The sequence below is a fragment of the Panulirus ornatus genome, chromosome 51 (assembly GCF_036320965.1).
Source record: "Panulirus ornatus isolate Po-2019 chromosome 51, ASM3632096v1, whole genome shotgun sequence".
NCBI lineage: Eukaryota > Metazoa > Arthropoda > Malacostraca > Decapoda > Palinuridae > Panulirus > Panulirus ornatus.
Genome location: NC_092274.1, coordinates 117,998 through 136,035, shown reverse-complemented (window position 1 = coordinate 136,035; position 18,038 = coordinate 117,998). Strand labels below are relative to the sequence as shown.

Sequence of the window (18,038 nt, the reverse complement as noted above, 5' to 3'; positions counted from 1 at the left end):
GCCAGGCGTGGGGGGCGCGGCGCTCCCCTTCTCCTCCAGCACAGTAATTTCATTTCCCTCTTTGATGAGTTCACGCCCGGACATGGCCATGTCACTCCCTTCCAGGAAGACGGTACACGGGCCCTGGGGGTCGACGGTACACGGGCCCTGGGGGGCGACGGTACACGGGCCCTGGGGGTCGACGGTACACGGGCCCTGGGGGGCGACGGTACACGGGCCCTGGGGGTCGACGGTACACGGGCCCTGGGGGTCGACGGTACACGGGCCCTGGGGGTCGACGGTACACGGGCCCTGGGGGTCGACGGTACACGGGCCCTGGGGGTCGACGGTACACGGGCCCTGGGGGTCGACGGTACGATCCTGGGAGTGACGGTACGGTCTTGGGCACGACGGTACGATCCGTGATCACGACGGTACGATCCTTGATCACGACGGTACGATCTGTGATCACAACGGTACGATCCGTGGTCACGACGGTACGACCCTTGGTCATAACCGTGTGGACACTGAGCACGACGGTACGACCCCAGAATATTGATGGCCAAGCCAAGGCCTTCAAGGTTCGTACCGTCCTGCTCAAGGTTCGTACCGTCTTGCTCAAGGGTCGTAGCGTCTTGCTCAAGGGTCGTACCGTCGTGCTCAAGGGTCGTATACTCTCTCTCTCTCTCTCTCTCTCTCTCTCTCTCTCTCTCTCTCTCTCCCTCGTAATATGGTCGACCCAATAATCCCATCTTCAATTTCTCAAGTTTCCTCACAAATGTGTCGCACCGGCTCTGAACTCCTCCTCCACCTCCTCCTCCTCCTCCTCCTCCTGCTCCTCCACCTCCTCCTGTTCCTCCTCCTCCTCCTCCTCCACCTCCTCCTGCTCCTGCTCCTCCTCCTCCACCTCCTCCTCCTCTCCTCCTCCTGCTCCTCCTCCACCTCCTCCTCCTCCTCCTGCTCCCCTCTCAACTGTCTCACTGGACTGGGGAGGAATGTGGGGAGACCTGGGGTGCTTCGGGGGCGTGGGAGATTAAAGTCTCGTTGTTGAGAGTGTCTCCCTCGCTGCAGTGCTGGGAGGAGAGAGAGAGAGAGAGAGAGAGAGAGAGAGAGAGAGAGAGAGAGAGAGAGAGAGAGAGAGAGAGAGAGAGAGAGAGAGAGAGAGAGAGAGAGAGAGGTCATTTTTGCAGGGTAAAGCAGCGATAATAACATAGCGACCTACACGTATAAGACACCCCCACTGGCTGGCCTGGGGCGCCCCGCCCCGCCCCGCCCCGCCCCGCCGCGCCCCAGGGCCCCACACACACCCTAGGTGTTCCACCTTTTACAATTAAGGTCGTAATCTCACCCAAAACTCCTTGTAAGATGGACCATCTCATCCTCTGGTGCTTGCTGAACCAGCTCTCATGTGGTTCTGGAACCAGGGTTTACCGAGGCTGGAAACCCTCCACTGGAACCATACCTGTTGAACCCATCACCATAATGGGGGTCCACTGGAACCATACCTGTTGAACCCATCACCATAATGGGGGTCCACTGGAACCATACCTGTTGAACCCATCACCATAATGGGGGTCCACTGGAACCATATGGTGGAACCAAATCACCATTATTACTGACTGAGTGGCTTAGGTCACGTGTGTGTGACCTGACCTGACCTGATGGGCGGTGGCAGGTCAAAGGTAGCCACTGTATTTGACCCCATTTAAGTCGATGACCTGACCCCATTTCTCTATGAGAAGAACCGCTCATACTGACCAGCTCACATGATGGCGAGAGATGGATGGGAAGGGAAGGTCTGAGCTGGGATGCCTCCAGCTCGCTTTGGTTACAGCTCCTCCTCCAGTAACGCAGCTCTGTTGTTGTTGTTATTGTTATTGTTGTTGTCACACGCGTTATCCCGTCTATTCGTTAAGTCCCAGCGCTCCAATAACCCCGCTAAGATGAACGGTGCTTCGACGTGAGAAGGACCTCTGGTGTGTGTGTGTGTGTGTGAGGCGGTGTGACATGGCTTAACCTCTCTGTATTATGAGAGCGAGAGACGTGTTACCTCCCGCCATGGGCCGGCTTGGTAACACACGCCGTAACAATAGACGAGAGGCGTGTTACGTGCCGTCATGGGCCGGCTTTGTGACAGATGTCGTAACAATAACACCTCTCCATGTTCTCGTGAAGTGATCAAAAAGCATGTGACGTCGTACGTGGTAGTGTCTGACACAGGGCCACTCCAACCTGGTGTGGGGTCGCTGTGTGCTTGGTTTAGGTCGAAGGTCATCTTCACTACGCCGCCCTCATCATCTTCACTACACTACATCTTCACTACACCTTCATCTTCACTAAACTACATCTTCACTACACCTTCATCTTCACCACAGCCTCACCTTCACTACACCCTCATCTTCACCACACCCTCATCTTCACTACACCCTCATCTTCAACACACCCTCATCTTCACTACACCCTCATTTTCACCACAGCCTCATGTTCACTACACCCTCATCTTCACCGAGCCACATACTGCATTTTTTCCCCGACGTCGAGAGAACAAAAGCCAGTATAAACAAAATCCCCTTTGACGGGACACGTACAAGTCTTGATTATTATCTATATATGACCCAGATGTGTGTGTGTGTGTGTGTGTGTGTGTGTGTGTGTGTGTGTGTGTGTGTGTGTGTGGGGATGGGCCATTCTTCGTCTTTTCCTGGGCGCTACCTCGCTAACACGGGAAGCGGCGATCATCATACTAATACGTGTGTGCGTGTGTATGGTCCATTCTTCGTTTTTTCCTGGGCGCTACCTCGCTAACACGGGAAGCGGCGATCATTATACTACTACTAATACTAACAACAACACAGTTGTTAATGCTGATATAATTCAACAGACAACCGTTCAGTTGTTACCACATCATTACAATGTTTACGTCCTGGCGCTACGCCCATGTCACATGGAGAACCCATACATCAAAAACCATCCAGTGGGATTCCATTATATACCTGTGATAATAACGCCCTGGACCAGAGAGGATCCGGTGAGCTCCTTGATCCCACAAAGGGATTCGAATACCAATGACATACCACGGGCCTTTAGTCCACTCTAATGCGCTTACGTAGGTTTGTGGGAGGATGATCGGGTATGTGCACCCTGGCGGGGGGTTCGAAGACCCTCCAGCAACATCAGAAAGACGTGTGGAAGGACCTTCCACTGGTCTATTGGTGACCCCTTTGACCTTCCGGTAGTCTATTGGTGACCCCTTTGACCTTGCCGACACATGTAAACAGTGCTGTCACTTGCTGTTTAGGTCGTTATACACCTGAGGAGGAGTTTTGAGTAGTTTGATGATAGACTCATTTACTTTGACTACCAACACACGTACGATTCACAGACCTTCCCTTGTGTTTGTTAAAGGCACTACGGACCATATGGTCTTCTCGGGCCAGAGGTCAGCATCTGTGTCGGGTCACACAAGGGTGGGGGGGGGGGGGGGGACATACACCCTCCTTCCTGAAGATGTAGTTTGTCACTATCATCACACGAAGGTTAAGAAAAACCACACCTCGTCTTACATCTGACATCTCACAACAACTTGGCAGGGAGTTGCGTGGTACATGGTGCAGCTCGCACAAGGTTCCATGCATTCGGTCCACAGTCCACCCAGCTGTTCATCCTCTCTCTCTCTCTGAGCTGAGACGACTCGGGAAACTGTATGACCTAATCAAAGCCATTCCATTAACGCTATCCACACATACAGTGTGTATATATATATATATATATATATATATATATATATATATATATATATATATATATATATATATATATATATATATATATATATATATATATATCATCCATCCACTGTTCGTACATGATCAAATAACTTTTGTACATCACTGATGAACAAGTTTGGTGTTCCGTTTGATGTTGTGTTCTGTGGTTGTGTTCTCTCTCCCCCACATCTACGGAAGAACTGCCTGTTCACGCTCCACTGCATCGATCTATGTGAAGAACTTAAAGCTGAGTGTAGTACACCCACACACACACACACCCCAGTGTACGTGGGGCCGAGTCAGGTTTTGGCGGAGTGTGGCCCAACACCTCACACACACACACACACTCTCTCTCTCTCTCTCTCTCTCTCTCTCTCTCTCTCTCTCTCTCTCTCCCTCTCTTCCCTCCTCACCCACCCACCTTCCTCCTCGCCTTCCCTCACTCTTGAATGAAGGGCAGGAGTTCACTCCTCACACCCACTGTGGCCACATCATGAGTTCCTCTCCCTCACACGGAGACCCATCGATAATGAACCTCTGCCTCCCTCATTTGATGAGGAGGGTCTCATCACGTCTCTCATTCTTACTGCAGTCTCTCATTTGAATGTTTACCTCCTCCCTCACAACAGGTTTTGATTTGACTGTTTACTGTCTCACAACAGGTTTTGATTTGACTGTTTACTGCCTCACAACAGGTTCTAATGTGATTATTTACCTTCCTCCACACTAAAGTCTCTCATGTGATTCCTTACATTACGTTACGTTACGTTACGTTGCGTACGTTACGTTACGTTACGTTACGTTACGTTACGTTCATACAGAGATCACCGCAGCAGAGCCTCACTTTAAGTGACCAGTTGAAGGCGTTATTTTTCATTTTCCTTCGTCGTTACCTAACGAAGGTGTGTTGTTGATCGTGACCGAAGCATTTGAGAACCACTCAGGGCACGTTCTTGTCAGAGAGACATTCAGGGAGACAGACAGAACAGTAGGGAGATTATCAAGGCAGTAGGGAGACAATCAGGGCAGAGGGAGACAATCAGGGCAGTAGGGAGACAATCAGGGCAGTAGGGAGACAATCAGGGCAGTAGGGAGACAATCAGGGCAGTAGGGAGACAATCAGGGCAGTAGGGAGACAATCAGGGCAGTAGGGAGACAATCAGGGCAGTAGGGAGACAATCAGGGCAGTAAGGGAGACAATCAGGGTAGTAAGGGAGACAATCAGGGCAGAGGGAGACAATCAGGGCAGTAGGGAGACAATCAGGGCAGTAGGGAGACAATCAGGGCAGTAGGGAGACAATCAGGGCAGTAGGGAGACAATCAGGGCAGTAGGGAGACAATCAGGGCAGTAGGGAGACAATCAGGGCAGTAGGGAGACAATCAGGGCAGTAGGGAGACAATCAGGGCAGTAGGGAGACAATCAGGGCAGTAGGGAGACAATCAGGGCAGTAGGGAGACAATCAGGGCAGTAAGGGAGACCATCAGGACAGTAAGGGAGACAATCAGGGCAGTAAGGGAGACAATCAGGGCAGTAAGGGAGACAATCAGGGCAGTAGGGAGACAATCAGGGCAGTAGGGAGACAATCAGGGCAGTAGGGAGACAATCAGGGCAGTAGGGAGACAATCAGGGCAGTAGGGAGACAATCAGGGCAGTAGGGAGACAATCAGGGCAGTAGGGAGACAATCAGGGCAGTAGGGAGACAATCAGGGCAGTAAGGGAGACAATCAGGGCAGTAGGGAGACAATCAGGGCAGTAGGGAGACAATCAGGGCAGTAGGGAGACAATCAGGGCAGTAGGGAGACAATCAGGGCAGTAGGGAGACAATCAGGGCAGTAGGGAGACAATCAGGGCAGTAGGGAGACAATCAGGGCAGTAGGGAGACAATCAGGGCAGTAGGGAGACAATCAGGGCAGTAGGGAGACAATCAGGGCAGTAGGGAGACAATCAGGGCAGTAGGGAGACAATCAGGGCAGTAAGGGAGACAATCAGGGCAGTAAGGGAGACAATCAGGGCAGTAGGGAGACAATCAGGGCAGTAGGGAGACAATCAGGGCAGTAGGGAGACAATCAGGGCAGTAGGGAGACAATCAGGGCAGTAGGGAGACAATCAGGGCAGTAAGGGAGACAATCAGGGCAGTAGGGAGACAATCAGGGCAGTAGGGAGACAATCAGGGCAGTAGGGAGACAATCAAGGCAGTAGGGAGACAATCAGGGCAGTAGGGAGACAATCAGGGCAGTAGGGAGACAATCAGGGCAGTAGGGAGACAATCAGGGCAGTAGGGAGACAATCAGGGCAGTAGGGAGACAATCAGGGCAGTAGGGAGACAATCAGGGCAGTAGGGAGACAATCAGGGCAGTAGGGAGACAATCAGGGCAGTAGGGAGACAATCAGGGCAGTAGGGAGACAATCAGGGCAGTAGGGAGACAATCAGGGCAGTAAGGGAGACAATCAGGGCAGTAGGGAGACAATCAGGGCAGTAGGGAGACAATCAGGGCAGTAAGGGAGACAATCAGGGCAGTAGGGAGACAATCAGGGCAGTAGGGAGACAATCAGGGCAGTAGGGAGACAATCAGGGCAGTAGGGAGACAATCAGGGCAGTAGGGAGACAATCAGGGCAGTAGGGAGACAATCAGGGCAGTAGGGAGACAATCAGGGCAGTAAGGGAGACAATCAGGGCAGTAGGGAGACAATCAGGGCAGTAGGGAGACAATCAGGCAGTAGGGAGACAATCAGGGCAGTAGGGAGACAATCAGGGCAGTAGGGAGACAATCAGGGCAGTAGGGAGACAATCAGGGCAGTAGGGAGACAATCAGGGCAGTAGGGAGACAATCAGGGCAGTAGGGAGACAATCAGGGCAGTAGGGAGACAATCAGGGCAGTAAGGGAGACAATCAGGGCAGTAGGGAGACAATCAGGGCAGTAGGGAGACAATCAGGGCAGTAGGGAGACAATCAGGGCAGTAAGGGAGACAATCAAGGCAGTAGGGAGACAATCAGGGCAGTAGGGAGACAATCAGGGCAGTAGGGAGACAATCAGGGCAGTAGGGAGACAATCAGGGCAGTAAGGGAGACAATCAGGGCAGTAGGGAGACAATCAGGGCAGTAGGGAGACAACAGGGCAGTAGGGAGACAATCAGGGCAGTAGGGAGACAATCAGGGCAGTAGGGAGACAATCAGGGCAGTAGGGAGACAATCAGGGCAGTAGGGAGACAATCAGGGCAGTAGGGAGACAATCAGGGCAGTAGGGAGACAATCAGGGCAGTAGGGAGACAATCAGGGCAGTAGGGAGACAATCAGGGCAGTAGGGAGACAATCAGGGCAGTAGGGAGACAATCAGGGCAGTAAGGGAGACAATCAGGGCAGTAGGGAGACAATCAGGGCAGTAGGGAGACAATCAGGGCAGTAGGGAGACAATCAGGGCAGTAGGGAGACAATCAGGGCAGTAGGGAGACAATCAGGGCAGTAAGGGAGACAATCAGGGCAGTAGGGAGACAATCAGGGCAGTAGGGAGACAATCAGGGCAGTAGGGAGACAATCAGGGCAGTAGGGAGACAATCAGGGCAGTAGGGAGACAATCAGGGCAGTAGGGAGACAATCAGGGCAGTAGGGAGACAATCAGGGCAGTAGGGAGACAATCAGGGCAGTAGGGAGACAATCAGGGCAGTAGGAGACAATCAGGGCAGTAGGGAGACAATCAGGGCAGTAGGGAGACAATCAGGGCAGTAGGGAGACAATCAGGGCAGTAAGGGAGACAATCAGGGCAGTAAGGGAGACAATCAGGGCAGTAGGGAGACAATCAGGGCAGTAGGGAGACAATCAGGGCAGTAAGGGAGACAATCAGGGCAGTAGGGAGACAATCAGGGCAGTAGGGAGACAATCAGGGCAGTAGGGAGACAATCAGGGCAGTAAGGGAGACAATCAGGGCAGTAAGGGAGACAATCAGGGCAGTAGGGAGACAATCAGGGCAGTAGGGAGACAATCAGGGCAGTAGGGAGACAATCAGGGCAGTAGGGAGACAATCAGGGCAGTAGGGAGACAATCAGGGCAGTAGGGAGACAATCAGGGCAGTAGGGAGACAATCAGGGCAGTAAGGGAGACAATCAGGGCAGTAGGGAGACAATCAGGGCAGTAGGGAGACAATCAGGGCAGTAGGGAGACAATCAGGGCAGTAAGGGAGACAATGGAGGGGGGACCTTACCAGTAGCGAAGGAGTAGAGATGTGTTGGGAGGGCGACCAGCGTGGTGGCCAAACCTGTGAGGGCCAGAAGCCCTACCACCCTGTCCACCTGCAGCGGGGTTCGACCCCAGGGTCTCCAGAGGAAGGCAGCGGCCAGGACCAGGTTGCCCACCACGCCCACCAGCATCACCAGGGCGGCCGTGAGCTGCGTGGCCACGCCCACTTCCACCCGCGGGTAGGGCGTGGCCCCAGGGGTCGTCTCGTTCAGTATGTCGGCGAGCAGGTCATCTGAGGTCACTGGCGCCGGGGTCATGGGCCAATCAGAGACGGGGATCTCGGTGGTCGCCATGGAGGAGGTCACACACAGGAGGTCAGGAGGTCACACAGGAGACCAGGAGGTCACACAAGAGGCCAGGAGGTCACATGGGAGGTCAGGAGGTCACTGGGCTGCTGACCTGACCCGGAGGAAAGTGATTCTGTCCAGGTCAGTCACAAGGTCACACAAGAGGTCACCTCAGTTCACCAGGTCACCTCAGTTTACCAGGTCATCTCAGTTCACCAGGTCACCTTAGTTCACCAGGTCACCTCAGTTCAACAGGTCACCTCAGTTTACCAGGTCACCTCAGTTCACCAGGTCACATCAGTTCAACAGGTCACCTCAGTTCAACAGGTCACCTTAGTTCACCAGGTCACCTCAGTTCAACAGGTCACCTCAGTTCACCAGGTCACCTGGACCTGGTAGAAAATGGGTTGCGCCTCACGCATCTCAACCTCACGAAACACTTTTAAAACATATTTCTTTTTTTCTTAACGTTCACCTTCACGAAACTTTAATCCTCAGTGAACCACAAGACAATTACTCATCTCCAGTGGAACACATAACAGATCCACAGGTGCTGGTGGTGTTGCGTTCGCTGTATTGCATCACCTTGCCCTCAGCACACCTGAAATACAAATTAGTGATGAAAAAACGAAGCAAAATAACGCTATGTTACAAACATACATCTCAATTAACTTGTCCTCCCCCCTAACCCTACTGAACCTAACAACCTTGCTCGTATTCACATTTACTCTCAACTTTCTCCTTTCACACAATTTTCCAAACTCAGTCACCAACTTCTACAGTTTCTCACACCAATCAGCCATCAGGGCTGAAAGGGGAGGTTAAATCAATATGAAGCCAATGGCCATGAAAGAGTCTAATCACGAAATGATCTAAGTGCTTAACTACAGGACTAAATGAAAGCACATATTTGGTCCAACAATCGTTGGTCATTGGATAGTTCAGTGTTGTTAAGTCTAACAATCAATCTCCACGCGTGATCATTAGGGTCGACAGTGTAAGAATCTATATACCATGACGCGCAAAAAAAAATGTGGTTTCATTTGTTTCAAACCTCCATTAATTATTATTTGATAACGACAGTAACATATATATATATATATATTATATATATATATATATATATATATATATATATATATATATATATATATATATATATATATATATATATATATATATATATATATATATCTTCCTAGCTTCGTCTCTTCGATGTATATCAACTAACTGTTATATTTCTCTCTTGTGTCTCCCCTGATGATGTGATTATTACACGAAAGTGCACTTGGGAACTTTTCGTGGTTCGATGTATGATGATGACAAAAACATTTCTGCTTCTTTGTAATGTGTTCAGTAAAATTTTGCATTGATTTGTCACTTTTGTCAGTCTTATGTAAGGTATAAATATATAAATGTTTTTTTTTTAATATACAAAAGAATATACCAGGAAACATTGTTTTCACAACTGAAAATATTCTCGTTTTTCTTCGTGTGTTGTGAAGTTGGAATTGCCAGATCTCGCCACCACACACCAGTCCAGAAAGCTATATCCACAACTGTACATGTCTAAAAGCCTTACTTCTTAATTGCCAATTTCAGTTACAGAGTGGTTTAATTTAGAGACAGTCGTTAGAAAAATAAATTCGTAAACCAGGATGTCAAGCAATGGCGAATGAGACGAAGTCTTTTGAAATTTTATCTCCGGACTGGAAAGTGAACAGTTGCCACATGTCGCTTACAGCTGCAACTTCCTGAATAAAATCCCTTTATATTTTCATTTTACACTTCACTTATATTAGTGATGTCTCAACATGTGTGATAATCGTGTGGGGGAATGGCTGTAAGATGTCTTGGTAGCAAGGAGAGTATGAATGGGAGCTGATCATGGAGTGCTGAAATGGTTTGCACATATGGAGAGGATGAGCGAAGAGAGGTGGCCTCACAAGATCTACGTGTCAGAGGTGAAGGGAGGAAAAGGGGGCTCGAGGAATCGAAAGGAAGGAAGGAAGGAAGGAAGAAGTGAAGATTCCAGAGGGGCTATAGGCGTGACTCGGACAGAATGAACTGGATCGAGGTTATATATGGGGAGCGACGTGCTGGCTCAGCGGGCTGAGTCAATTGTCTCTGGGCCTTGGCTTTGGATGTGGGTAAATAAAGGTCATTATTCGTTTGTATCTGACGATAAATTTTCCTTAGCAAGGAATACAAGTTTAAGAAAATGCCATTTAAATCATAATCATTATTATTATCATTATTACTATTATTATTATTATTATTATTATTATTATTATTATTATTATTATTATTATTATTATTATCATTATTATTATTATTATTATTATCAATATTATTATCATTGAATTAAGTAAACCCTTCAAAACGTAACAGAACTTATTCTAACTTATACAAATTATATCAAGATGGACTGAACGTAAAACTGTCTCTATTTCATGTTTTAAACGCCGGGTCCACATATAGAAAAATGTCTCCAACATTGGGGTCAGGTCAAAGGGCAGCCATCATAGCCAAGGGCACCCTATCATACCGTCGTGCCTAAGGGCCGTACCGTCGTGCCTAAGGGCCGTACCGTCGTGTCTAAGGGCCGTACCGTCGTGTCTAAGGGCCGTACCGTCGAGGCCGCGTCGTGCCTAAGGGCCGTACCGTCGTGCCTAAGGGCCGTACCGTCGTGTCTAAGGGCCGTACCGTCGTGTCTAAGGGCCGTACCGTCGTGCCTAAGGGCCGTACCGTCGTGTCTAAGGGCCGTACCGTCGTGTCTAAGGGCCGTACCGTCGTGCCTAAGGGCCGTACCGTCGTGTCTAAGGGCCGTACCGTCGTGTCTAAGGGCCGTACCGTCGTGTCTAAGGGCCGTACCGTCGTGTCTAAGGGCCGTACCGTCGTGCCTAAGGGCCGTACCGTCGTGTCTAAGGGCCGTACCGTCGTGTCTAAGGGCCGTACCGTCAGTACAATAGGGCAACAGGGTTGACAATAGTGCTCACACACTTGGGTCAGTTGTAACACTGTCCTCACACACTATGCAATAATAATAATGATAATAATAATAATAACAATAATAATAAATAAAATAACAATAATAACAATAATAATAATGATAACAATAACAATAATAATAATAATAACAATAACAATAGTAATAATAATAATAATAATAATAATAATAATAATGATAATAATAATAATAATAATAATAATAATAATAATAATAATAATAATATTAAGAATAATTAAGAAACCCAAGGCAGACATTCACCACCATTGTATGTATACACCGTCATTCAGAAACCTCGCTTCCCACTTTCATGTTTGAATTAGAGAAAACGTAAAGCTGGATAAATTCGAGGAGAACTAATGTAATTTTTTTCCCCATTTCCTGAACGTAATTTACATAAGAGGGACCTGGAAAGAGTCGAGTCCAGAGGCCATGTCAGATGGATATTGGAAAACTCTGTAATGTCATTACGGCAAGTCACCCGGCGTGAAAGAGATGAAGATGAGGTTATATCTGTGGGCTGCTCGCCAGCCCTGGTACCCCTGAGCGCCACCATAAGGTCGTGGAGAACGTATGATGTCCTCCTGCCGCTTACTCTTACACACCTCCCAGTCATATGCGCTCCTTCCTTGTAAGTGTCGTCCAAACCCCTCTCTTTTCCTCCTTCACTAACAACTTGACTTCTTCATTCCACTACTCTTTACCCTTTCTGATCAGCCCACCTCTCTCATGCCACAAGCATCTTTAGCACAAGCCATCACTGCTTCCCTAAATACATCCCATTCCTCACCCACTCACCTTCACGTCATTTGCTCTCACCTTTTTCCATTCTGTACTCAGTCTCTCCTGGTACTTCCTCACACAAGTCTCCTTTCCAAGCTCACTTACTCTCACCACTCTCTTCACCCCAACATTCTCTCTTTTTTTCTTTTCTTTGAAAACCTCTACAAATCTTCACCCTAGCTTGAGCCAAGCATCCGTTTTATCGACCAGCCCATGGGTTATGATGAACTGACCTTTGACCTGACCCAATAGGGGTCGTACCGACGTGCTCAATGGTCGTAGCGTCGTGCTTAAGGGTCGTAACACCGGGCTTTTAACACTGCCACTCCCCCCCCATGTCCACCTCCACTCGCCCGAATCATTCCCTTTACCAATCTTATCATCTTCCTTCTTATTGTGGATCGTACTGTCTTGTTCCACTTACATATTCCACCTTAGTGGAAGACTGGCTGGGAATCTTGGCCAGCGAGTTGAAAAGGTAACCTCCTCCCATGTTTACCAAAACACAACGTTCCCGGATCCAAGACGGAATTTCCTATTAGCAATTCTAAAGACGCTCCTCGGATCTGCATAATCAGGCTGAGTGGAAGGTGCTGGTTACTGGTGAAGCTACTTCAAACTGAGACTTCTGGCTGAAGACCACACTGCGAACTACCAGCTTCACACAGCTGTATTGGCTTAGATCTGTATTCCAGCTGTATTGGCTTAGATCTGTATTCCAGCTGTATTGGCTTAGCTCTGTATTCCAGCTGTGTTGGCCTAGCTCTGTATTCCAGCTGTATTGGCTTAGCTCTGTATTCCAGCTGTATTGGCTTAGATCTGTATTCCAGCTGTATTGGCTTAGATCTGTATTCCAGCTGTGTTGGCTTAGCTCTGTATTCCAGCTGTATTGGCTTAGCTCTGTATTCCAGCTGTATTGGCTTAGCTCTGTATTCCAGCTGTATTGGCTTAGCTCTGTATTCCAGCTGTATTGGCTTAGCTCTGTATTCCAGCTGTATTGGCTTAGCTCTGTATTCCAGCTGTATTGGCTTAGCTCTGTATTCCAGCTGTATTGGCTTAGCTCTGTATTCCAGCTGTATTGGCTTAGCTCTGTATTCCAGCTGTATTGGCTTAGCTCTGTATTCCAGCTGTATTGGCTTAGCTCTGTATTCCAGCTGTATTGGCTTAGCTCTGTATTCCAGCTGTACTGGCTTAGCTCTGTATTCCAGCTGTATTGGCTGAGTTCTGTATTCCAGCTGTATTGGCTTAGCTCTGTATTCCAGCTGTATTGGCTTAGCTCTGTATTCCAGCTGTATTGGCTTAGCTCTATATTCCAGCTGTATTGGCTTAGCTCTGTATTCCAGGTGTATTGGCTTAGCTCTGTATTCCAGCTGTATTGGCTTAGCTCTGTATTCCAGCTGTATTGGCTTAGCTCTGTATTCCAGCTGTATTGGCTTAGCTCTGTATTCCAGCTGTATTGGCTTAGCTCTGTATTCCAGCTGTATTGGCTTAGCTCTGCATTCCAGGTGTATTGGCTTAGCTCTGTATTCCAGCTGTATTTTCTTAGACCATCTTAAAATCTGGAATAGTACAATACACATACAACATACACGTCATACACACATACAACATACACGTCATACACACATACAACATACACGTCATACACACATACAACATACACGTCATACACATACACTAAACACTGAAGATCTCCCAAGTGTCACACATGTGTTTTGCACAAGGTCATCACGTGCATGTCCAAACGAGAACTCATTAACACAGAGGGATACGAAGCTTCAGTGTCTGTACCGGGAATAAACAGATTATAATTAGCTTGTCAGTCTCCTCTCACACTCTGTTGGCTCTCTGTAATCGTTAATGATAATGCTAATCACTTGTCTAGTAGGTAAATTACATCATTAGGAAAAAGCACATGTGATGAGGCCACTCAGAAACCAGGTTCTGTCGCCCTAACTCCATCCAAGGCACGGAAACTATATATATATATATATATATATATATATATATATATATATATATATATATATATATATATATATATATATATATATTCCTATGAGTCCACGGGGAAAATGAAACACGATAAGTTCCCAAGTGCACTTTCGTGTAATAATCACATCACCAGAGGAGACACAAGAAAGAAATATAACAGTCAGCTGATATACATCGAAGTGACGAAGCTAGGACGCCATTTGGTAAACATGCAATTGTCCAAAGTGCATATGAACGCGCACCATCATAGAACATACAAACCTCCAACAGCCAGGATCAAACCCGGGACCCCTGTGCCACAGGCGGGAGCGCTACCGCCTGTTGCATAGGGGTCCCGGGTTCGATCCCGGCTGTTGGAGGTTTGTATGATATATAAATGAAATGACAACCCCCTCTCCCCGCATGCGCGCGAGGTAGCGCTAGAAATAGACAACAAAGGCCACATTCGTTCACACTCATTCTGAAGCTGTCATGTGTAATGCACCGAAACCACAGCTCCCTTTCCACATCCAGGCCCCACAAAACTTTCCATGGTTTACCCCATATATATATATATATATATATATATATATATATATATATATATATATATATAAAACCGACCCATGGCTGGCATATTTTGCTTCCACGATGGGATCTCGAACTTTACATACTGAACAGACCTTTTCTTCTCCAACGAACTTCATGGGAAACTGACACAACACGATATATTCTGACACGGCACAAGCAGTTTCCGGCAATCAGTAATGTTGTGGCCTCGCTAGGCCTACAGGTGGTGGCTTTATTGACCCACAACTTCACAACCCTTGTCCTTGTATAGAGCGTCGACCAAAATTCCAACGAATAAAGAGATTGGGAAGGTAATTCAATGCCATACACAGGTGCACTTTCATAGGTGGCATGGTTTGGAACACTGAGTTTTATTAAGTGACAAGACACGAGGGGGGAAAAACCACAGGGTAAAAGAACATAAAGTTGTGGAAGAGACAGAGGTTTTAGTTATTGTAGGGCTAAACCTAAACCCAGAGGTTGTAGTTATTGTAGGGCTAAACCTAAACCCAGAGGTTGTAGTTATTGTAGGGCTAAACCTAAACCCAGAGGTTGTAGTTATTGTAGGGCTAAACCTAAACCCAGAGGTTGTAGTTATTGTAGGGCTAAACCTAAACCCAGAGGTTGTAGTTATTGTAGGGCTAAATCTATTTACATATGACTCTCCTACATATATTCTATTTACATATGACTCTCCTACATATATTCTATTTACATATGACTCTCCTACATATATTCTATTTACATATGACTCTCCTACATATATTCTATTTACATATGACTCTCCTACATATATTCTATTTACATATGACTCTCCTACATATTCTATAATAATGTTTTACTTACAGATAACACTTAAATTAGCACATTTCTAACAGTTATTTACAATCCATATATATGGTTGTATTTATGAATGTATATACATACGTATATGTGTGTATGAATATATGTATGTATGTGTGTATGTATGTATGTGTGTATCGGTAAAATGTTTTCATACCGAAGGGAGAAAGGTACATGATGTGCGCTACACCATCTGCGCCACTGTAACATGTACTATACACCATCTGCGCCACTGTAACATGTACTCTACACCATCTGCGCCACTGTACCATGTACTCTACACCATCTGCGCAACGGTATCATGTACTATACACCATCTGCGCCACTGTACCATGTGCTCTATGCCATCTGCGCCACTGTATCATGTACTATACACCATCTGCGCCACTGTACCATGTACTATACACCATCTGCGCCACGGTATCATGTACTTTACACCACCTGCACCACTGTACCATGTGATGTACAGCATCTGCGCTACTGCCATGTGTTCTACATCATCTGCGCCACTGTACCATGCGCTCTACACCATCTGCACCACTGTACCATGCGAGGCACACCATCTGCGCCACTGTACCGTGTGATGCACACCATCTGCACCACTGTACCATGCGAGACACCATCTGCGCCACTGTACCGTGTGATGCACACCATCTGCACCACTGTACCATGCGAGACACCATCTGCGCCACTGTACCGTGTGATGCAAACCATCTGCGCCACTGTACCATGTGATGCACACCATCTGCGCCACTGTACCGTGATACACACCATCTGCGCCACTGTACCATGTGATGCACACCATCTGCGCCACTGTACCATGCGAGACACACCATCTGCACCACTGTACCGTGTGATGCACACTATCTGCACCACTGTACCGTGTGATGCACACCATCTGCGCCACTGTACCGTGTGATACACACCATCTGCGCCACTGTACCGTGTGATACACACCATCTGCGCCACTGTACCGTGTGATACACACCATCTGCGCCACTGTACCGTGTGATACACACCATCTGCGCCACTGTACCGTGTGATACACACCATCTGCGCCACTGTACCGTGTGATACACACCACCTGCGCCACTGTACCGTGTGATACACACCATCTGCGCCACTGTACCGTGTGATGCTCACCAGGGCATTACCCTCTGTACAGTGTACGTAGCAATACATTAAACTTGATCACCAATACAGTTGTACATCATCTGGGGCAGATTTTGTATCTGCACACTACAGCGTTGTACACACACACGATGTACACATACAAGGTGTACACCTTCAAGGCCCACGGTACTGAGCACAGAAAACACTGGCGGGAGACTGAGGAAGAGTGAGCGACGCGGGGTCACATCCTTACCCTCCCACGGTCGACGGGCAACTGACCAGCTCGCCTCCCTACCACCCCTCATACACACACACACACACACACACACACACACACATACACACACACACACACACACACACACTATACCATGTGCACTATACCATCAGCGCCACTGTACCAAGTGTCCTACACCATCTGCGCCACTGTACCAAGTGTCCTACACCATCTGCGCCACTGTACCAAGTGCTCTACACCATCTGCGCCACTGTACCAAGTGTCCTACACCATCTGCGCCACTGTACCACGTGCTCTACACCATCTGCGCCACTGTACCAAGTGTCCTACACCATCTGCGCCACTGTACCATGTGCTCTACACCATCTGCGCCACTGTACCAACTGCTCTACACCATCTGCGCCACTGTACCAAGTGTTCTACACCATCTGCGCCACTGTACCAACTGCTCTACACCATGTGCGCCACTGTACCAAGTGTCCTACACCATCTGCGCCACTGTACCAAGTGTCCTACACCATCTGCGCCACTGTACCAAGTGTTCTACACCATCTGCGCCACTGTACCAAGTGTCCTACACCATCTGCGCCACTGCACCAACTGCTCTACACTATCTTCGCCACTGTACCAACTGCTCTACACCATGTGCGCCACTGTACCAAGTGTCCTACACCATCTGCGCCACTGTACCAAGTGTCCTACACCATCTGCGCCACTGTACCAAGTGTCCTACACCATGTGCGCCACTGTACCAAGTGTCCTACACCATCTGCGCCACTGTACCAAGTGTCCTACACCATCTGCGCCACTGTACCAAGTGTCCTACACCATCTGCGCCACTGTACCAAGTGCTCTACACCATCTGCGCCACTGTACCAAGTGCTCTACACCATCTGCGCCACTGTACCAAGTGCTCTACACCATCTGCGCCACTGTACCAAGTGCTCTACACCATCTGCGCCACTGTACCAAGTGCTCTACAGTGAGGGCGAGGGGATACCTCAGCAGTGATGAATCATATTCTACAGTGATAATTCGTATCTTTTATTCAGTGATGAATCTTGTATCATTCTAGTGATGAATCTTGTATCATTCTAGTGATGAATCTTGTATCATTCTAGTGATGAATCTTGTATCATTCTAGTGATGAATCTTGTATCATTCTAGTGATGAATCTTGTATCATTCTAGTGATGAATCTTGTATCATTCTAGTGATGAATCTTGTATCATTCTAGTGATGA

The 18,038-nt window shown here is 48.0% G+C and overlaps 1 protein-coding gene across 2 annotated transcripts in view; it reads right to left on the bottom strand.

The window, feature by feature from the left end:
* LOC139764771 (uncharacterized) overlaps nt 1-8,867 on the bottom strand; it is a 31,607-nt gene extending 22,740 nt beyond the window's left edge. For both annotated transcript variants that reach the window (XM_071691641.1, XM_071691642.1), the window contains exon 1: nt 7,944-8,867. In XM_071691641.1, the coding sequence (XP_071547742.1) occupies nt 7,944-8,271 (328 nt within the window). In that variant the 5' untranslated portion in view covers nt 8,272-8,867. The remainder of the gene's footprint in view (nt 1-7,943) is intronic.
* Between the last annotated feature and the right edge of the window lie 9,171 nt (nt 8,868-18,038).